Source organism: Ambystoma mexicanum, chromosome 5p (assembly GCF_040938575.1).
Source record: "Ambystoma mexicanum isolate Mex_15411 chromosome 5p, UKY_AmexF1_1, whole genome shotgun sequence".
NCBI classification, from domain to species: Eukaryota; Metazoa; Chordata; class Amphibia; order Caudata; family Ambystomatidae; genus Ambystoma; species Ambystoma mexicanum.
The window spans coordinates 752,201,108-752,224,495 of record NC_090930.1 but is presented as its reverse complement, the minus strand read 5'-3'; the positions used below and the strand labels follow the sequence as shown (position 1 = coordinate 752,224,495).

The 23,388-nt window shown below is 42.3% G+C and overlaps 1 protein-coding gene across 1 annotated transcript in view; it reads right to left on the bottom strand.

Annotated features, from left to right (window-relative positions):
- Positions 1-10,774: 10,774 nt before the first annotated feature.
- SUSD5 (sushi domain containing 5) overlaps positions 10,775-23,388 on the bottom strand; it is a 556,088-nt gene continuing 543,474 nt past the window's right edge. Inside the window, exon 5 of the mRNA XM_069613132.1 lies at positions 10,775-16,874. Within this exon, the coding sequence (XP_069469233.1) occupies positions 15,613-16,874 (1,262 nt within the window). The 3' untranslated portion in view covers positions 10,775-15,612. The remainder of the gene's footprint in view (positions 16,875-23,388) is intronic.

Here is a 23,388-nt window from a genome sequence, read left to right as displayed (position 1 = left end):
CATCTGGGATGGACGTGTACAATCTTTTCACATCAATGGTAACGTCCCACACACCCTATGCTCTATTATGTTTACTATCGACGTGAAAAGTTTGGACACGTCCATCTCACATGACCTGGTTATGGAAGCCGTTGAATGGTTTCTCCTTAATGAAGGAGATATAAAGGCATCCAAAGAATTCGTAATCATGTTGCTATGGTTCATCCCTGAAAACTCGTACTTTCAGTTTAAAGACTGTTTCTATCTTAAAGTGACAGGGACTTTAATGGGGGCCAATATGGCCCCCACATATGCAAATTGTTTTATGCATAAATCAAAAAGGGTCCACGAATTGGACCATGCAGTATGGCACAATTTCCTATATATGTCGGTATGACATTTTCAGAGTATGAAAGGGACATGTGAAAGCTTAGACGGATTCTTAACATATCTAAACACCATAGATCCCTGCATTCAGTTTACGAGTGAGTGTTCGGAAGAATGCATGCACTTCTTGGATGTACAGATAAAGCCTAAAGAGGGTATATACACAACTAACATCTTTCGGAAAGAAACTGATCATAATTACTTGCTACATAGGTTAAGCTTTCATTAACTAAGTTAAATTAGAAACCTGCACTTCAGCCAGATGCTGTGGGTGAGGAGGATTTATAGTGACCAAAACGACTATGAGGATGGGATTACCAAAATGGGAGAGAGGTTTTCTGCCCGAGGCTATAAACCTGATGAGGTCGACGCTGCAAGGGAAAAGCTGTCCACAGTGAAACCAATTGATTTACTCAAAGAAATACCCAAAGTGAAAGAAGCACCATCATTGGTAAATGTATAAAAATAATCAATTCAAAGTGGACACATCAAATCAGTCATCAAGAAAAATTGGAGAACCTTGACCTGTGATACAAGGGTACAGCACTTGTTTTGATAGTTACCCACATTTGCCTATAAGAGGAGTACCAATTTGAGAGACCAATTGGTTAAAACAGGACCAGCCAGAAAACAACCAGTGACTAAATGGACTGGCACTTTCCCTTGTTTACATTGTACAAACTGCTGGTTTGTAGCAAAAGGCAATGTTATAAACGGTTATTTGTGATTTTACCGAAGACAATTTCAGAGAGGTAAGTTTCATTGAAAATATAACACTGAACACATACAGAATTTGTTTTGTATGTGGGGGGGCAAGCTCCCAGTTTTACAATCCTTGTAACCCCACCCCCACTCAATTCTCACCCATTTTAACCCCCTACCCAACTCCCCCATATATATGTAATTAAAATGTTCAATATTTTTGGGGGATTCTGGTTTTTGGTAAAACGTACCTCTTTTTTGTTTATGGTAAAATGACTGGGTACCATTATAAACCACCCAAGATATGGAGAGAAAAGTAAGATGCACAGTTTTGCAACCTGTGATACCAACAATGTAATTTATACTATTAAATGCCCCTGCGGGTTATACTATGTAGGACAATCCAAAAGGCAATGTAAGCAGGGATGGAATGAACACCAGTCCGGCATCAGAACAAAGAACATGAACTCAGCCATTGCGCAGCACTGGCTGAAAAAGAGACACGATATCTCTCAGACACGATTTCAAGTGGTGGAAGTGATCATCACGAAAGACACTATAACACTAAGGGTATTGCTTATTGGACCTAAAAAAGATCTGACTTGCATTCCTACCAAGAATTTGAATACATAGTACCACACTATCACAGTCTATAGAGAGATCATTTTGCTAAACATATTTTATATGTATGCTCAGTACATCATATACACATAGCAACAACGTTTCTGTATCTCAGTGGGCCGTTCCTAACATCAGGTATTGCACCACTTATAAACAACCAGGAGGAAAAGGATAAAGATACCCTTATGTCAGTTGGTACAGTCACAATTCAACAAATTAAAAATCAGTCCCAAGTGTTTAAGTAATAACTGAACAGATGGGCATTTTACATTAGATAATGCCCAATACTAGAATTTTCTAGAGCTATAGCTGCACGACATTGTGTAATGCTTTATTGACCAATGTGGTGCCAGCTACTAGAAAAGTCTAACAACTTGTACTGATAACACACAACACATCTAGGGCACCTTAACTCTAAGGTCCTTTTACAACATCTAAAAATACATAGACAACAGTCTATTGGAGACCTGGTATATAGCTCAGGTCTGAATGAATTCGTTCAGTCTATGCCAAATTATTTAGTACATAGATCATAAAAGTGCATGAGACCAGCTCATGCTGTATCAAGGTCGACCAGTTTCATAACCATAGCTTGTTCAGGTCATCTTCGTCAGGACGTTATTCATAACAGGGGGATGTTGATTCCCTTTATGGTAAATTACTTGCTCCCATGGGTGTGTTTTCTTGCTCTGCCCTATATTAGTACAGGTGCAGTCACACGATGCCCGGGATAGTCAAATGGCTGCAAACTCCAGCTGCAAAATGTCTTCACACGCGCGCCTTGGCGCTGTAATGTGAAATGCAGGTGCCGAGCTGTCAGTTGTGGCACTGGCTCTCAGGGGATACCCCAGGTCCTGGTAGCTAAACAGACAAGTCCGGAGGGCTGCTGCTTGCTAAACCACTCCTCTCAGGAAAGTCACGAAAGACACCCATGAAGATCTTGCTAAAAGACTAGACCAGAGAAAGACCTACTGGACTGATAAACTAAATGCAGTGACCCCCAGCGGAATGAATGAAGAAATCAACTACACATGCTTCATTTGATAAGCATATGAGTTTGACAGCTTGAGTGAACTATGAGAAAGTATTGAGATCTTGCTCGATAACACAAATCGCCATCTTTATTGCACCATGTTGATGATTACCTTAAATTAATCTAGACAGAGTTTGTATTGAATGTAATGGTGCTCTTGCAAAGACAAAGTAACATAGATAATTGCCATTCATCTCAAAGAGAGTTGTGACCAACCATTTGACGGATTGACTGGTGGCAAGTATGGGGACATGTGTATAACATAGTTCATAACATCGGCACCCATCCCAAGGTGGAGTGCATACTTATCCATACATTACAACATTGAAGTGTGTTCATCGTTATTATGATCAGGAATGTTATAGGCATAGATATGCTTCTGATTTGGAGTATGAAAGGCTTAATGTCATACAACTGTATTCCTAGCAAGTGTATGATACATAGACTTTAAGAGTGTAACAAATTGAGAATTACAACCTGTGCACGCACAAGGATACTGTCTTAATACATATTACAATGCTGGCTCACACCCCTCACTCGTACACATACTCACCCTTTCACATCTCATTGAGAGTTTGCTTACTGTTGCGATAACAGTATAATTAATACGTTGTGTGAATCATATTACATATACCATGGAATTCTTGTAAATAGAATGTTTGTGATGTTTTTACTTTTCATTCCCATACAGCAGCGCCACACGGGATGCGAGCAGCTGTGATGTCATGACGTGGGCCACGTGTGACATAACACCACCAAATGACAACATGGCAATAACAGGTGAGGCAGCGGTGCTGCACGCCGCTGCAGCTCTGAGATCGTGCTCTCATTGTGAGCTTTTTTGAGATAGCAGAGGTAAGCCAAAAGAAGAATGGAGGTCAGTATATGCAGTATGAAGCCCGACAGGATTCTAAATCTTATTTAACTTTTTTTCCCTTTCTCCTTGGGAATTTCTGTGGGCAACCGTTCACCTTCCTGCGACTTGATGTGGACGGCATAATAGAACATGACCATTTATTTTTCTTTTGTTTTATTTGTCACTTGATGTTTGGCGTATGTTTTTTTTATATGCATATGAATGTTTGTTTGCTTATCTGTAAAGTGCTTAGCCTTTAAGACGGATCAATATCTGAAATGCATTGGCTTTAGGACACTTTGGGCCTCGTTACGAGTCTGCTGGTCTGGAAACAAGTGTGCTGGTAGCAACGTACCGTCTCACCCGCCGGGTGCGTCGGCCCGGTAGGAACAGTTGTCATGGAAGCACCAGCACTGTTACTAACGGTGCTGCTGCTTCCGAGTCCCCCTTCCCAATGGGGACTAACATTTTAAGCCACCTGATATCCCAAGCTGCAGGGACTTGTAATGTCCCGGTGGCACCGGGATCTCAGGTGATGGAAACAGTGTTTAAGCTCTACGGCAACTCGCCGGTAGCACCGGCGGGCTACCTCCAGACTTAGAATAAGGCCCTATTTCATAATTTGCTCTGCCTTTTATGGAACAAATAAATTGACTGAGTCAAAAGAATATTGTCGTTGAGGAATGGAATTGAACATACATTGAAATGACTGAAATACTGATATTAGTTTTGTCTCAACCTGGGATCAGGAGACATAGAGAGCACTTGGTTGGTTCAAGGACAACTGTGAACCTCGTGTGTATATTTATTACCCCTGTGCCAAGGGTTTTTTGGCCAAGTTGCTCCATAGTGATACTACGTATTGTGTATAGTTTGTACTAATCAGAATAATCAAGGAACAAAGTGGGGCCCACCCTCTACCAATTTTTGCTATTTTCACTGTAGGAAAAATACATAGTGACATAATAGTAATAACAGCAGCCAAACAAGGGCACTTCTTAGGATTCAAGGCACTGTATCAATCCAAGTGACTATACTTAATCATCCTTTTCAGACCATTGTTCATAACAGTTGTTAGTGCTTTCCATTTCATAAACAAACACATGTTTCTTTTTCTTTAGTAGTCTTTATTTTTAGTTGTAAAATATTGTGTTAGTTGTACATGTACAAGTTTTTGTGCAGTGTATACCACAATAAACAACCTGTCTCCAAACTGTCCGTGCAAAGTTTGTGGACAAGGATCTTCCTTCCTGTAAAAGACTCCTGCACCCATTGCCTCCCTCAGCCTACCAGTCAAGCTTTTGCGAAAGACGAATTGGATCCAGGAGAAGCATTGCACAGAAGTGTGACAATTGGCTGGAGCCTGACTTGGCATACATTTATATTGTCTCAAAATGTTTTGGTGACACATGTATCAAACCATTTCACACAAAATATGACCAGTTAACAGATTAAGAATGTGCAGGCCACTGGCAAAACCTGGCAGCTAGCAAAACGTCTCGATATTTCGACTGTTTCCTTCTTTTCATGACAGTAGGTAAGTTGAAGCAGACATTAAAGTGGAACACTATTGAACAAAGCAGCACTGTCCTTTTTATTTTCTTCAGGAAAATAGAGGAAATAATTAGCTTTGAGAATCCCCTGTAAAGAGCATATCTGCGTCCATGTTAGAAGGTAAGGTTCGCTTTATGATACCGCACTGGCAACAGATCTGCCCCTATCTGCCTCCCAGGTTGCAGGTAGTGTGAAGGGATTGGCTCAAACACGGCCTTGTGCCTGGCCCCACTCATCTGGCCAGTGCCACCTTTGAATATGGCAGCACTAGTGTACCATTGTTGGAGTACCAACTCTGCAAGCATTCACACGAAATTAGAAGGTTCTATGTCAGGTTTTATCGAAGCTTTACTCAATGGTAATTTAGTGTGACAAAATCACTTAACAAATCTGTTTTTTTTATGGTGTGGTGTACTCCAATACCGGCCTCCCCCAAACTAACACCCCTAACTCACACCCTCCCCAACTCCCCTTAAGCCTTCTAATCCCTAAAAAACATTCATGTACTTTCCTACAAAATGATTTTGTCGAAGTAAATGACCACAGAGTAATTAAATGAAATAAAACCACGTAATACCCTGGGGACGAGAAATGGTGGGCGGCAATGGCATCTGTGCGAACATAAAAAGAGCGTTGTTTTTACATTTTAAGTACTGCCTTCACACAGACCAATGACTCACTTTGGGTCACAGTTGTTTTAGGCTCAAAGGCTTGGAGGTGTATGCACGAGGTACACCTAGAAGACTTGTGGCCCGCACCCCGCTAACACAGCTGCCCCAGAAGGTTCTTCCCTAAGCATTAAGACCCAGTCTGAAAGAGGACAGCCGATCATCTAATCTATTTTTTTCCCGAGCAGCATGAAGGCCGTAGCGCTGCAGTTTTTTGTAAATCATCAGAATCCTAAATGTTTACAGAGTGAGAAAGCATAGGCCTCGTGCAGCGGTCAGGTGTGTAGACCTGGGTTTCTCCTGGAATCCTCCCCACGTACCTAGAAGTTAAGGCTGCTAATGTTCTCTGTTCTGGATTTACAGTGGCATGACAGTGATTGCTCACTAACATTACAATCAGAAATCTTATAAATCATGCAGGTGTTAGTGATGCATATCAAAAATAAATCTTTAGAATTCTGTACAATTTCAATGGCCACTCCAATACTCAACACTCACAAGCTTACAGCAACCATATATGCGATACTGCTTATTTTGTGTCGCCAATATGTTGCTTTTGCACATTTCACTGGTAGAGTGAGATAGCATCTTTAGTGTTGTTGTGCCTGACCTCTTACAATGAATGCCCCAGGTGGAGGGTGAGCAGTGACCAGATGGCTCCCAGTTACTTGACACCACTTTTCCAGTCTTGGTTTTTCCTTCGTCTTGTCTTCATTCAATGAAGCTCGTGGACTTCAGCACCTCATGCTAATGATCTGAGAAAGGTAATCCAAGAACTGGGAAAGTGGCCTCCATGCGACACTGAGTCATCTAGTCACCTTATCCATATTACCCTGGTGGGAACCCTTCAGTTCTGCCACTTCTATTACTACAGAATCAGACATTGCCCAGCGCCTCTTCAACCACATCTACATCTCTCCCCACCTATTTAAAGCCACACTGACCCCTAAACGCCTTCTGCCACTCAAGAAGGCCCACGTTAGGCATGCTGGCGTTTTGTTTTCAGACTTGTATAGGACAGTTTGGTAATTAAGTGATTTGTTTCATTTTTTGTGCCACCAGGTGCAGGGGTCTGGGGTAATTTGCATGATCCCACCTCCTACTGATGTCCAAAATAAGAGGTGCATTACACTTACATTTTCATGATAGTCTCGGTGCCATTTGTCTGTTGCCTAAAAATCACATTTTTACTAATTGGAACAAGGTCCAAAGGTCACGAATGGGTAAACATTTTGAAAACAACGAATCCATTAATTGCGCTGTTGGAATAGGACACACATAATAGACGTTATTAATTGCGAAATAGCAATTTAGCTTTGGTGCCAAGGGTTGACCGTGAGACCTTCTGATTTGAAAAGATGTTGACTTGGTCCTTGGTTTGTGCACTTGTGCTGTTGCTGTATGCTCACACTATCCCCAGTATGAAAATTCACAGTCTTTTTGGTGACGCTTCTTGCGTCGCTTTTTACAGAGTTTCTGTCCTATTTGCACTGCCAGATCACCAATTCTAATTGTCAGTGCTCTCACAGTTGCTGCCACGGTAGTGTACTGAATTGTTGTCCCTTTGTGGCTTCTAGTTCAGTAGTGGTATGAAGGGCCATGTGATGCCTGTGACTTTGTCATCATGAACTCGTATCCTTGGCTTTTGGCATTGACAGCAGTGCCTGGTGCCTGCAAGTGCCAGAGTACCCTCCGGGTATACAGGAAAATATAGCCACAACAGGGCTACAACCCAAGGTGTCTCAGGAGTTGTTGGTGGACAGTTCAGTAAATGTACACTTGGGAATTCTTGAGCAAAATGGTTGCACCACTAGGAAACATTCAATACCAGAAACCTCTACAGTTCAAACCAATATGGCGAGGCAGGTTTCTCATCTGCACTTCTGGGTTAGAGGGTCTTTCTGACCCAGAATTGTGCCTTTCATTTTCGCATTCCTGAAGGTCTTCACTTGGGCTATAAAACAAAGGCCCACTAACGGTGCATTGAGCTCAAGATATACAGTGCTCTTCTGACCATCATGTGCTTCTCCTTATTCCCTTCCTTATTTCTTTCTTGCTTTTCTCTTGTTTGTTCTTTCGCTTTGTACAGTTACTGTTCTTTCATTAGGTTTCCCCTTGAAAGAGAGGTGTTTGGTGCCATTCTAACTTTTTCCCTTTTAAGGGTCCCTCTCCTGTCAACATATTACCAAGGACTCTAAGGCAGCTACTATGTTCAAGCCACAGAGAAGACTGAAGTAAGCACATTTTTCCTACTGGCCTTTTGGTTGAATGCCAAACATGTACAACTAAGCCCTTTTCATTTAATTTCATTTCATTTCAGAGGGACAAAAACTAATTGGAGGTCATCTGTGATGCTAGGCTTTGTCTTTGCATCCTTCCACACCAATACAGTATAAAAGAGTAGAATTGGGTGTCGCTCTTTCTACATGGACTAGAATAAGAGGTGCTGCGCTTTATTAGAAAAATTAAGCTTGTCAGATACTCTGCTGGGTATGATAAAGAATCGTTAAGAATTGGGAGTTGCTTGGAAATAAAATAATTTGTGTATACTAATGAAGCTTCTATTCAGGATATCCATTGGAAAATGGATTTGTCCGAATAATATAGCACTCTGTTAACGCACCTTAAGACTAGGGATAAGAAAAGGGATTGGCTTGCCAACAGAACTGTATGTGCATGCAATTCCCAAATAAGAACTGAAGACATCTGTTCATGCATTTTAGTATTAACTTGTTGGGCAAGAAGATATGATACCTAGAAATAAAGGGTAACAGTGAGGAAATTAGTTCCGTTTGAAACTTAAAATGACAAATAATAGGATGCTTTGATGACTGTTTTTAGGTAAATTTGCACATAATCCTATTGTGTTAAAGATTGACCATTTTCGGATATTTTACATGAGTGGATTTCAAATTTCTTCATCTAAATCGCTGATGAGTTTTGGGGGGAGTATTGTATTGCCTTTTTTAAATGAGTAGTGCATATACTACAGTGTTTTTATCAGAGTAAAACAGTGTGAAAGGTTTGTTTTAAACACAAACTCCTAATAAAAAAAGAAAAGTACTTGAAAATGGCAGCTGTTAGTGACTGGTCCAAGTCCCCTGAGGTTTATATTTGTTTTGAGATTCATTCAGGATGTCCGTCACATCATTGGGGGATATACGGTATGGGTACTTGATGAAACAACCATTCTGAACCCTGTCACTGCTGCAATAATTTCTAGTATTGTTTAATTGCAAATCCAGTCATGTTGCAGAAGACTTTATACCAATTTCTTTTTGTGCTGACTGTGCAAGATGCACTTTTGTGGAGAGTGGGGAGAGCACCCTTATTCATCCACTTTTCAAGACACATGTTTAGACCTTTATTGTCTGGAGAGATTGTCATCCCTGCCATATTCATCTGAGTTGAAATCTCCCCCAAGACTCCAAGCAGTTCCAAATGTTGTGCAAGGATGAACAGGTGGAATGGCATGTGGCAGATCCTTTATGCAGCAGGGTCCACTATGCTTTCACATGCTTCAACTAACCCCTGCGCATACATAGGTGTCTGTTTCCTGTTGTGTTTGTAGGCAAGACACACATTTCGTTAACAAATGTTAATACTTAGTGGTTTAGTACTCAACATTTTGTATTTGTTACCTTTGTTGTTGTGTATCCAAGACATGCATGGGATTGAGCATTATCTCAAACTGTGTAGTCGTTTTACACGTTAACATTTAATGAGTAAAATGACTTAATATGTATTCATCCATTGAACACAAATCAACAAGTATGAACAGATTTTACCATTGAATGTGAAAGTCTGGGCTTCGAGCCAGGCTAATCAGTTGCTGTGGAACAACGAGGTATACTATAGCTAGTGTAGCTTCTGGCCTGCAATCCAATGGTCTGGGATATGTTTCAATAGTTCTTTTGGTTTTGATAGATAGTATTCCATGTTCTGATAAATAACATAACTAAGTCCTAAAAGACTACAATAGACTACAAAACGTCCTGGCTAGTTCAGGTGTGTGGGAGATTGTTGAATGATGGGCTTGGCGATAATAAAAAAATCTCCAGGCTTTTAGAGATAAAAAAAGCTTTGGGCTTTTAGAGAGAAAAAAAGCGCTTCAGGCGTCTGATGAACAACTGTGATAAGGCTGTAAAAGGCCAGTTTTCAGGAGGGGGAAGGCAGTGCTGTTCACAAATCCTGGTTGAACGCCATCTGGCTGGAGGGCAGAGCTGGAGGGCCAGAAGCAAGCTGGAAATATTCCCTTCATTATGGCCTGTGGAGAGTGGAGGGGTTGATTGTCATTCCCTTTTTTGCTCGGATTTTGAAGCAATTGGAATTGCATGTTTGGGCTCCAGAGACTCAAAAAGCCTTTCTTTTTGCTTTTTTGGGGAACTACTATATTTGGTTGAGCTGCATAAGGAAGCAATCCTACCAATGGCAACCAGCTCAGCACCCATGGAACTATTTTAATCAGATTTGGCTTATGTTTGCCTCATGGTCCATTCTGATTGACACTAAGGTCCTAATTAATGGAACTTTTAGCGCAGTGCAAAATGACTTTACACTATTGCAAAGTGACTTTGCACTGCCAACAAACACCCTGATTCACAGAGCAATGCAAAGTGTATTTTTGCAGTGAAAAGTGACATTGCACTGGTGCAAAGTGATTTTGCACTGCCAAAAACACCCAGAGTCACAGAGTGGTGCAAAGTGTATTTTTGCAGTGCAAAGTGACATTGCACTGCAGAAATGCACTTTGCACCACTGTGTGAATCAGAGTGATTGTTGACAGTGCAAGTCAATTTCTCTCCACCCCCTTCTGCCGACAATGACTTACTCCCTTCTGATGTCTTTTGTACTGCGCTCGGCTGCTTGCCGGTTGGGTTCCTTTGCATATATACATACATAACAAAAGGGAATGATTTTTGTCTGAAACTGGTGGGTTAGCTATTGTGCCATATTTAATAACACTTATGCCTATTCTTTAAGTCAATTGAAATGTTTTTATTGAGACACGCAGGGTGCGATATCAGCCTTACATGATGCTAAATGAGTCCGAAAACTGGAAGGAATTTCTCACACCGCTTATTCAATTTTTGTTTTAAAGTGGGTTAATTTCTATTTATTGAGTGGCCCCTTCTCCATTTGGGCGATAGGTAATTGTTATTCTGATTTAACTGATGTATTGTGGACTTATTTCTGGGACTGCAAGGTGCCTCGTGTACAGTACAATCGACTGCATATTTCTCATTCATTCTGGTTCACACCCAGGAAAGCACAGCAGGTCAAAGTTGGGTCCAGAGTTGACAAATATTGCTGCAATCGACTATTGATTTCACGAATAACCAGTAAACGGGCTCAGACCAGCCCAAAAGCCAGCCGGGCAATGTGAGAAGGTCCGACAGGTCAGTTTAGCATTAACCCCTGATAAAGGCACCAGGCATTAATGCCTTCCACCCCCACCTAAAGCGGGTTATTGCTCAAGTATGGTATAAATATACAGGTTAATGACAGAAACAAATCGTGTTTGTTTTCAAGGTGTTTACTAACCTTTTCTTCTGTTGCATGTCAAAGTGAGAATTGTGATACATATAGAAGCATCACGTTTCTCTCAAACTCGCTTGCGATTTTCAAAGAAGTGATACAACATCTTTCATAGGTAGGCCATCTTATGCAGTCATGTGAGCTGGGTGAGCTCTCGTCTTTTTTCATTGTCTGCTCGGCCTTCTGCTTTGTCAATTCGGTGAAGAGCAGAGCCTTTAAGGTGTTCCATGTCAGTCATTCGCTGCTGGTTGCAGTTTTTACATTCTGCACTTGCCATTTTCCTATTGCCATTGTAAATGTAGAACTATAGACGTCCAGAATGCAAAGAGAAACGGTTCCCTGTGCACTTTATCCCTGATATGTGACAACCTATACAGCTCCCAAAGAGTGCTTGTACTGAGTTGCCTGTGCAATTCCTCGACAACAGTGTCCTTGTGCACAACTGGTAGCCCACTAGTCACCAATGAGCAGCTGTTCAGCCATTTTAAGGAGTGCCACCATCTCCCAGTACCACAGTGCATTGTAAAGTTACATTCTGAAACAACTGGAATGGCTGAGTCGCTGACACATGTGGTCCTCTTTTTTGTCTACTACTAATAATGCACTGCAGGGAATTCCCTGCTCCCCGGCTCGGGAATACCCTCCTCCGTGGCTCAAGTATACGTCTGTGCCCCCCATGCAAAGACCTGGAAAGATGGGGAATGGGAATGCAAAGGCACAAGGGGGATGTGCTGGTAATAACTAAATGTACAACACTCAATGGGCCTCATTATGAGGCCGGTGTTAGCAGTGTCGGTAAAACAGGCAAGGCTGCTGCAGTATCATTTTCTTTTCGGCGCTCGCGGATGGGCAATTACCGGATCATTACGGCCCCGCAGGACCTGATAATTGCCCATTCGCGAGTGCCAGAAAAAAATGCTCCCCATTCCCATTGAGCCCGATAGGGCCCGATAGGGCTCAATGGGAATGGGGAGGTTGGATGCACTGGCACCATTCGTGAATGGTGCCAGTGCATCCGACATGCTTTGCTCGCGGGTGCCAGTACGCCCACCAGGTCAGACCTCGTAGCTTACCGGTACCATTGTTACCGGACCAGCAAACTTATAATGAGGCACAATGTCTGTGTCACGGAGGAGAGGGAAGAGAACAAGTGGAGAACGGGGGGAAACTAAAGCGGAGACACATTAGTGACGTGGCTGCCCAGTTACCCAAGGTTGAGGTGCGTGTGCATTTGAGACTGCAATGAGTGGCAACTCTGAGATAGGTGAGAAAAACTAAGATTAAGAAAGCAAGAACTATATAAAAGAAATGGTGATATTATGAACCCCATTGTTATTGACATTTTGATTCCTGGGCAAGGTAAAGAGTTTGCCTGTGAACAAAAATTACTTTAAACAGCAGCTAACTATGTCCTATAGGTTTAATGACTTGTTTTGTTAATTGGCAAAAAAGTAACACATTGCAATTTCTGCATTTTAGTGCTTCTTTCAGTCCCTTCTCGCAGCAAATATATATGGCAAATTGTTTGAGTTTGTTGTGAATGAAAGAAGGCTGAATGAAAGAAGATCACAGAGTTGTTTTTGCCAAAGGTTAATATGGAATATATGTCCTCCTGTAGCTTAAAAAGGCTTTATCTTATCAAGATCAAACGGGGCAGAGTCGTTTTAGCATAGGGTACTATGAAAGTCATCACTGGTCGCTTTACCGGCTACAGGATGCAGCAGATAGCCCTGTTGAGGTAAGTTAGTGGTTTGGGATGGTTTTCATTGATCAGAAGTATACCAATAGGTTTGGCGCCCCCTTGGTCCAGTGCAGAGTTAAGGTATACTTTCACCTGCATCATGTTAGCACTCAGCATGAAAATAGTACACGTTGGCCCCGGGTTGTCCAACTCCAGGCCTCGAGGGCCGGATCCATGTCGTATTTTCAGGATACCCCTCATTAATATTCATGATATCAATTTGCATCAATGATTCTAAATTCATGCACATTTTTGCTCATGAATATTAATGAGGGATATCCTGAAAACCCATCAGGTTTCGGGGCCTCGAGACCTGGAGTTGGAAAACCCACTGCAGCCCATGCACTATGAAAGTACAATAGCAACGTACACCGCCTCCTATGCTTTGCGACATCTACATCTTCTGAAATATCCTGTTTTTTCAACCCCTTCTTATGTTCTTGCAACACAGGCGTGGCCTCCTGGTCCGAGATTTATTTTGTACCCGAGGATCTTAACTGTGTGACCTGGATGCCCGAATCTGTAGGAAGCACAATGCTTCATTTCCCAGTGTGTATACCACACCACAACATGGCTGACCACAGCACCTTTCCTCATTTTGAATGGCAGTCAAGCACTCGTATTTTGAAGATATAACTTGTGCATTAACAATTATAAGCTGGGTTGTTCACCAGGAAATGGGCTGCCCAGTGACCAGCAGGCCAAGGAAATAATATATATTAAATGTTACCCAAGGTTGCAAAAGGTAAATGTAGTTGGTTTCCTCTATCATTGAAGGGCTTATAATTGCTGGGTCTTTGTAATGTAGTTATTTGCTGATTAATTTGATATTTACGGTCATTGATGCTAATATTTACTATATATTTCAAGCAACACATTTTAACCTACTATGCTGATGGTGTTTTTTGATGTGGGATAGCCTGATAGCTCCCCACAGGTCAACTTTACTTTCCAGGGAGAAATTCCAATTGCTCAGTCCAAAATATAAATGTTATATTGCTTTTGTCACTGTGATGCAATATTTAAGCCAAAACAATTTCAAATATTGTACATTTTTCCAACTGTTTCCCTCCAAAAGGATCCTTCAATCCGATGCATACAGGTGGGAAAAATAAATTCTCCTCCTTGGTGTTGCAAAAAACACCCTCTTGAATATTTCCAAATGTTGTAGCCAGTGTGGATGCAACAGGGTTATACATCACAAGCATAGGGCAAGTTACCAGGTGCTCCAGGATGTACATGCAGTATCAATATGTGCAATTTTGCATAGCAAAGTGCTAATCAAAAAAGACATTAAGTGAGACATTGTGAGGCATATATCGTTCACGTTTCAGACACTAAGTCAAATGTACGTAGTCTTATCAAAATGCATGCTTGCCATCTGACCTCATGTCATCATGTAGTCCTGTTTCATGTAGCAAGCCTTACTTTGCATGCTGGGACTTGTAGTCCATACTTATAATGGAAAATGGGAACTAATGTTCTCAGAATGCAAAGTATTATTGCTATGTCAGTACAGGAATAAAGTGAATCACAGGACAGCGGACGGTGGCCGCTACGAAAAGGCACGTGTATGTTGACTCATAACTGTGAGATTTTTCATGGCGACTTCTTACGCCTCCATAGTTTCCACTCATGGTGGCCATCACAAACCATTTCACATTCCCCGCGCTGTGCACTTTCTTTAGTAGCATAGAAGCAGAGGTTTGGCTTACATTCCGGCCCAGGGAATAGCAGACTGCCTCACTCGTTCTGCTGAAATGTCTGCTCTAAAGAATTGTGTTTTCTTTGTTCTTATTTTAGAAAGGACTGGGCTTTCCAGCATTTCAAACCTTGTCCCATGGCCAGCCAGACAGCTTGAATTCCATAAAAGGATTAGCACGTGGGGGAAACATGTAGTTCCCCCTAGGGGGGGAGCAAGAACTATTTTCTATGGTCTGGCAATCCTGATTAATGCATTTTGACTAATTTCCTGGAACTGAATCAAAATGTTTTGTGTCTGTTGAAATATTCCCATAATAAAAGTGCCATCAAGGCTGTTGGGTCTGGTTTTTAGAGATATTAGCGTGTAGCGTGCTCGTGTGTTCTGTGCATAACAGAGCCTGGCAACTCTTGTGTACTATCGCGATATAAATAAAATATCATATATCATAGCAAACGGATCTTGTTTAAAACTATTTGATTTTTGCTGAGTGCAGACACATTTGCAGGTTTGTATTTTGGTAACGGCAGTCATCAGATTCGTTAACCAATCGCTATAAGGGCAATTATTAGTCTGATGTCATCTCTCAAAGCTAACACGGCGCAGAATCTACGTGTATGCAACCAACGAAATTCTGCATCATACAGAGATGTCCCAACGTTTGTGTGGCAAGGAGGCAGCTTATCTTAAATAATATCAAATGTTAGGGCCAAAATTAATGAAATGCATTCAATACCACACAGCCCTCTGCCTGTGCCATCATGACAGACCTTGGTGTCCGCAAAAATAAGCACAATGTCTTTTTCGGTGACTTTTTGTTAATGAAGGAGATTATACTTTTTGCATTTCTATGTGTTGGGGGTGTCTTGTCTGGCCCTTTCCATTCAATTTATACACAGAGCTTTTCTGTTGCCGTTTCTTGTAGCACCACACAGCCAATACAGTAGCAAGAAGTAGTAGGCACAGAACTGTCACAACAACTGCAATCATTGGGCCCTGGCTGGAGTCTGGACAGTCGTCATTGGTACAAGGTTCAGAAGTGGGGAGCTGTTCTCCCCCAAGCTCATTTGCCAGTGTCCCTCCTTCGGAGTCTTCTTCGGACAAGGTGATGTCAATGAAAGCTGTAGTGGCCTGCGCAGGGCTTGTGTTCGTGTCCGCTTGGCTTAGGTATGTTGTAGTTTCTCCTTCCTCAGTAGGTGCTGGGATGTGATCAACTGGCCTGACTGTTGCATACGTTTCCAAAATGGCTGTCGGCTGTGCATTCAGGTGTTCATGAAATTCTGTGGGGGTTACAGACTCCTCATCTGGAAAATCCACTTGTGTTGTCGCTCGTAACCTAACCGTGTCTTCCACACCTTTACTGGTGCTCACGTTCTCCCGGGAGCTCGCTGGTGTAAGTGGCGCCTGTACTCCTTTGATGCTAGAATCCAGCGACTTTGTTGGGGCAACTGGGATTTGGCTTATGTCTCTCTCTGGAATGAGTTTTGTGATACCCGTTGTCTTGACCTCAACATAATTTGGCTGATCAGTTGCCAAGATGGTCTCTTCATCTAGTCCCATTGAACCATCAATTTTTTCTCCTTCCTCCACTGCATCCTGGGTCACTGGGTAGCCATCTAGCCAAGACTCGTCAGTGCTGTCCACAGCACCTTTTTCAGTTTTGGTATCATTAGTCACAACGGATGGTCCAATAGGAAAGTCCTCATTGTCATAAACCATTTTAGTGCCGGATTCACTGAAGTCTGTTTTCAATCCAATGTGATTGTTGCCATTCGAGAATTGCGTCTTTGTGCCGACTTCCAGTTCTCTCTCACCTTCAGGCTCATTGAAGACCTCAGGATTGAACCAAAACAAATGCTCTTGGCTGAGCAGGGACACCGGGGATTCAGTTGGTGCTTTACTTTCTGTTTCAATGGCATCGAAGATGCCCTGAGCTTCCTCCTGTCCGGTTTTAGTCTCTGTTTCTCTGCTGAACGGGTATGCCGCCTCTTCACCATCCTCGTCCTCGACTTCGTCCTCGTCAGGTTCTGTCACCGACATAGTTCTGTCGTCTGGAAAATTATCCTCATAGTCGATATGCAGCTGGGTATCACCTGGAGAAAAAAAATATGAATCTTATTTTAAAAGGCTGTAGAAAATTCCTTAGGAAATAAAGAATCGAATATTTAGACAAAACCACAATTGCATGTTTACACTCTTTAAAGTTACTGAAGGTTTATGTAAGCAATGGGGTGACACTCATTAAATCGAAGGACCTCTAAATTCGACCCCAAATATCAATCTTTTTGCCTTGACAGTTGTTATATCTCGGTTGTAGAAAGGGTCAAAATGCTTGGCATGTACCTGGATTCATCTCTTACTGCGGACTTTCATGTAAATCATCTAAAAACTGTTCCCACTATCTCCAGCTGCTGAGGAAGACCCGGACCTTCCTATCTGAGATAAACTGTTGCTCTATTGCTTGCACCATAATCTTGTCTAGACTTTTTATTGCAATTACTTTTGATTGCAGCTAATACGAAATGTCTGTCAAAACTTCAAATTTCTCAGAATGACGCAGTTAGAATTGTTAAAAGCAAATCGAAGTGGGACCGTATCTCTAAGAGTAGGCAAGAACTCCACTGGCTTCCCATCGCCACTCGTATATACTTCAAAGCGGCGGTATTGGTACACAACTGTCTTTATGGTACATCCCCAGCCTACCTAAAATCCATGATTCGTCCCTATCTCCTGACTAGATCCCTTCGCTCCTCTGAGATGGGGCTAGTAAGACCTTTATGTTTTAATCAGATCAATGGCTTAGGTAAATCCTTTCCAGTTGTCAGCTAAAATCTGAAACTCTCTTCCTCCTAATTTGAAACTTGTCGTAAGCTAAAAACTTTCCTCTTTGAATAAATATCTTCTTGCTCTTTCATCCTGCTAGAGCATTTGTGTCTCGTTTGTTTTGTGCCTGTCTCACTTGTGTCTATGTTGGTATGCCCTGATGCCTGCGGGCTTTGGCGCCTTATGAACAAATAAATAAATGGTAGATTCTGAGGCGATAGGAAATGTTATTGAAATCACGTATGCAAAAAATGTTAAATTCTAACTGAGCCTGAAAAAGTGATAAAAGCAGTTTGCTCAGTAGATAGCTTACTTTTCACATCAGAGGCCATGCATATCCATATGATCACCTTAGAAATCACAAAACACATATCACCTATGCCTTAATAACAGCTCAGCAGTTTGGGGTAACACTAAGAATGCTGTTGCCTACCACATATAACGCCGTTGTTGACTATGAAGAACAGGTTATCACATTTAATGTCCTTGCATGCACTAGTCACATCATAGCAGCTATAGGCCCTGTAGTTCACTTGACCAACAGTGTTGGGGAAGTCCATATCATAGATACTACTGAGATTGAGTTATGAGGTTGTTTCACAGAGTGTAGGGATTTATTGATAAGAATATCACTCGTACAGAAGCAGAGAACACTTACTTATGGGAGTATATTGACCATCTGTTAGCAAGTGGGTTCATTCTCCATTCCCAGGCTTCGGGATCTGCCCCACTCTTTTTCATGCCAAAAAAGAGGGATTTTTGCAGGACTGCATTGACTACCACACAACTAATAAGGTCACGATTAATAAAACGTTTCCATTAGTATCCATTAGTTTCCACACTACTACACTCCCACTCTACCAACTCCGCCCATGCCCCTACTCAACCACCCTTCTTCCACACTGTTCCAGCCTTATCCCATTCACACCACCCTTTCTAGATACTTATCACGCACACATACACTGCAGAACCACTATCACTCCTACGCCAATGCATCACCTGATCAAAGATTCTTCTCTACAAGCCGCTGCTCCCTCCTTCCTCCTCCTGGTTTCTTGTTCTCTGTCCATCTCCTCCTCTGATCTCACCCGATACACACGCCCTCACTATGTCCTCTCCCCTGATTAAGTATCCCACACCTAATTCTATTTGGCTACTTGCCCCTAACCACTCTTTTGTCCTATTTAGGGCGTGTATGTCCAAGGGAAGGTTTTAAAAGGGGGCTTAGCCCTGCCCACCTTTTCCACAAAGGCTTGCATCTCAGCAGACTTGGAGGAGTCGGAACAGCCATATGACAGTTCATGGTTTGGAGTTCATTGTTGGGGACCCCCTTCGTAAGTTTGGGGCAACTTCCCCTTTTTAGTCCATTGTAGTCTTGTGGGTTGGCCTTTTTAGTTTCAGGTTTACCAGTGAGCTTTGCTGGCATGCTGTATGTGGTTCCAGTCTGTGCTGCTGTGTGTCTGCAGTCAGCGTCTCTCCCCTGCCAGCCACTTCACAGCACTGATCATGTCTCCCTGGTGCTGGAGCTTTGTCCGTGCGGTTAACTATTCATTGGGTTGCCATCTTCTCATCTTCTTTCAATGCCAGCATGTGTAATGGGAATAGCACACAGGTGAGTATACACACTCAGGGGTAAGGTTGGAAACAGATTGGCAAAAAAGGGGGCACTTGAATTGTGACCCTCTCTGCTTCCACACCCACCTCAGGGGTAGGACTGGCTCTGGACTCCTACCTGGTAGGCCTTCCACTCCTGGCAGAGATGGATTCCCAACCCCCCTTTTACAAGGCCCATGCATTGTCCTTCTCACATTTAAGACTCTAGGATGGCAACTTTCCATCATAAAACCTGCATACAGAGAACATCAGGCATCTTAGATTCAGACTTTCAGTGCAGTCTGTGCATGTGAAATGTTTGTATGGTTGGGTTGGGTGTGCTTGAGGGTATGTAAACCTAGTGATTCTGGGATTTTCATCATGCTTGTTATCTATACTGGAGGTTTCTACTTGCATTCTGTCCATCATGAATGTAGACACGTTCATTCCAAATGCAGTGTTGCTAGTCTTTTTGCAGTTTTCAATGCACATGCATAATCCACAATCTTACATGAGTTTCTTACTACAGCTCTTTTGAGCCAGTCTGAATTATAAATACAGCATTTGAGTTTGGCAGATCCAATTTTCGTAGCTTTCGTGATGTGCACCAGGTACAGAGAAGCGTTTGGTGTGCCATAAATCACACAAAACCTTTAAGAGCAGGAGACGTTTGATGCAGACAAACTGTTTTCACTTGTTTATCGAAAAGCCTTATAATTATTTTATTTAATTCACCCTAAAGTATAATATCCTGTTTTCCTTGTGGAAACTTTTTGCTGACCCAGAGGGCCATCTTTGGGGCTATTTTGAGGTCTGCTGTTTCTGAAATTGGTAAAATCCCAACCTGGCAACATAATGATATGCCCGCTCCCTTCACAGAGCATACCACAAGAAACAATTCAGGAAACTGGATACATGAGGACAAGATACAAAAACCTTGAAAACCCTCCACAGCCAATCATACATGCAAACAACTCAAGAATACAATTTTAGAACATCAACTTCCTAAACTTTGCCCACTCAACAAAGTACAGCTATCCGTGACAACATGACCTTAAGAAAAACTTCAACCTAAACACTCCCTTCATTATCAAAGACCACCCAAAAGCCAGATTCTTGTTAGAATCAGATGAGAAAAACAACCAACCTGTAACTTACTGGACCAGGTTTGCACGCAGAACATGGAAGCAACAGAGGGTATCCAATCACACTGACCCTTGATCCAGGGGCAGAAGACATGATACACTGCAGCTTAATCTATCCCTGCTCCATCATTAAACAAACATTCTGCGATTTATGAAATCCTTAGGGAAGTAGGAACCAGCATCCTCTTTATAACCGAAATCTGGTTGTCAGATGACTACAAGGTAATAGCACTGAAATCTTTCTCCAGCAACCTCAAACTCAACCAAAAGTCAACCGAACAGGCAAAAGAGGAGGAGGTATCGCCATGGCGGCACACAAGGGACTCCTCACAATCTCAACTTCACAAGATATGTAGTTCCTGGAGTGTGAAGGACTCCTGTTCCACTTCACACATAACCACCAAACCAACCTCTCCTTCCTAATTATTTTAAGATCACCATCATTAAACCCAACATTTGCAGAAAGCTTTGCAGATGTAATTGCTAACCTAGCCATTTAACAGTTCTTGGAGGGATCAACATTTGGATTGAGGAGCAAACAGAGTCGGCACACAAAAGCTTGAGCTGCTTCATTGCCATCTTTCGCCTGAAACACATTGTCAAAGGAGTGACACACACTGCATGCCACATCCTTGATACAATTTTTTGTGACAAAGACCTAATAACCACTCCTCCAATTTAGGGTCTGGGAAGTGCTCATCTAATGACTACATTTACTATCAACACACCCATTTTTCAACTCTTGACTCACAAAGGACAAACAACCACTGCCAGGAGAAACTAGAAAACTCTAAACCTGGAGGAACCTGGAAATCTGTATTATACATTTGTTAAGCCTTGGTTTTACCATGCCACCCATTTATTTATGGAAACTAAGGTCATCTGGAACCATTCCACTTGGCTTGGTTTGAATCAGAGCATTAAGTGTGATACCACCTTGTTCAGATACCTTTACCACTACCTCGTCACATGTAAACAGATCCTCAAGGTTATGAACCAGTTCCTCCACTGTACTCTCGCCAGATGATTTTTTTGCCTGGGATGACGTGAATGTGATTGTTGTTCAAAAAGCTAACCTTTGGTGCAAGCATGGTTAGCTGCTTAGAAGATCCTTCCTTTGGATCGATGGTTTGGGTCTAATTGGTCAAAAATATTTGACCTTTTCACTTTTGACCGAATTTGTTTTGCTTTTTGTTTAGTCAAAAATGCAGGGGGGAGATCCCATGCAACTACCCCCATTCCCTTACCCCACACCATGTATATATTTAATTAAATTTGACCGAATTTCGACCAGAAAACGATCAAAACAATTCGGTCAAAAGTAAAAGGTCAAATGTTTTTCACTAATTATGCTAATACCAGATCGATAGGATTCGCAACCCTAATCGACGATTCACAGTCCTCCTCCACCGATAGCGGCATTGCAGACACGCAGTTGTTCAAATTATCACCCATTTTGTGTTGACTTCTAACAATAGGAGCAGTCATAGTGTTCTTGGCATACCTGAGGTCATCTCACCAGTACAGATAACAACAGACGCCATGGCCAAGATAGCCTTTCTTTTCTTTTTCAGCCTAGAGGCATCGTACATAATAGATTGAAAGTGTACCTTTTTCTTCTTACATTGGTACCATGAGAGTGGAATTGATTCAGCCTCCACAGAAGCAGAGGGCTTTAGCTGTTTGCACAATAACAAGAGCTCTGAAATGGAGCTCATGAGAGTAGTTTCTCTTCTATGGATTCCGTCTAGGCAGGTAAAGTGGTCACTAGTGATGTAAAGTTTATTCAACTTTCCCCTCAATATGTGTAAAAGAAGTGGCCAGTTTCTCCAGTTTTTTACAAATCAAATATCGGCACATCGAGCAGTCAATTGCATTAATAGGTTTTACAGAACAGAAAACATAGTCGCTGAAGAGCAACTGACATCCCCACTATTTAAAGTGTCATTAAAAACAGTGGCCAAATCGGCCGGTAAAAGCTGTGGGGACATATCAGAGGGCCGGGATGCATCACGAACAGGAGGCATATTGCAGCACACTGATTTTGAGAATAGTTAGGCTATTTAGGCTTGAGAGTAGTGTGGTTTTCTTCGTGCAACTGATAATTCAACGGAACTTGCAAATCCAGTGAGGCCACTTCAATGACCATGTCAGTGTCATCCGTAGCTGCTGGATCAGGATCTGCTGGACTTAAGCAAAGATGGTCTCCACAAGAACCAAGCACCAGTTGACTATCTGGTGCCAAAAGGTGCACCAAAGGGGGCACAAAGATAGGCTGCTTCGGGCAGCTTGTGGCCAGAGCCCTGACCACCTTCTCTATTGTTTTTAATCCCAAACAGATAAGTGAAGCCGTAAGTTCTTCCATCAGCTCAGAGCATAGCTCAATATAATTAACAGGAGTCGAAGCCGCTACAATTTGCGGGAAAGTAACCTGTGCAGAATAAAAATCCATAATTTTGTGATCAATCAGAGTCCCTGTGGCAACCTCATTAAGAAGAAATGTTTTTTGCGGACAGCTTCTAGAGCGTCGACGCAATCTCAAGTTTTTATCAAGGCCAAATGAGGAAGAGGACTCCAAAGACTCAGATAACGAAGCCATACCCTCATAGACAAAACTCTCTTGGATGCTGCCATCCAAGTTTACCAAGCCCACCACATCATCAGAGATTGCGGTAGTAATTACAGGCTCCATGACTCCTCGTTTAGCTGGAGCTAGTCTTTTAGAGGTTCGGGCTGCCATGCCCCAAGTCCCACGCTTTGGTGTTTTGGCAAAGGGGCCTCAAACCTAGAGAAAAAAAGGAATTCAGTGACTCCCCCCTCCCCCAGCATTCGCCGCATGGATCTTCCTAGTAACTACAATGTCAGTAAAGCGGGGAAAAAAGCCATACAAATTTCAGACTCACTTCAATGGGATGATCATAAAAGCCATCCTGATTTTCCTTAGTGTTTTCCCCGCTCAAAATCAGTGGCCGAACGCTCACCACACTTCTTGGGCACCAATGGGAATTCTTAATGGATGGAAGTACAAGAAATTGCAGCAGTAAAG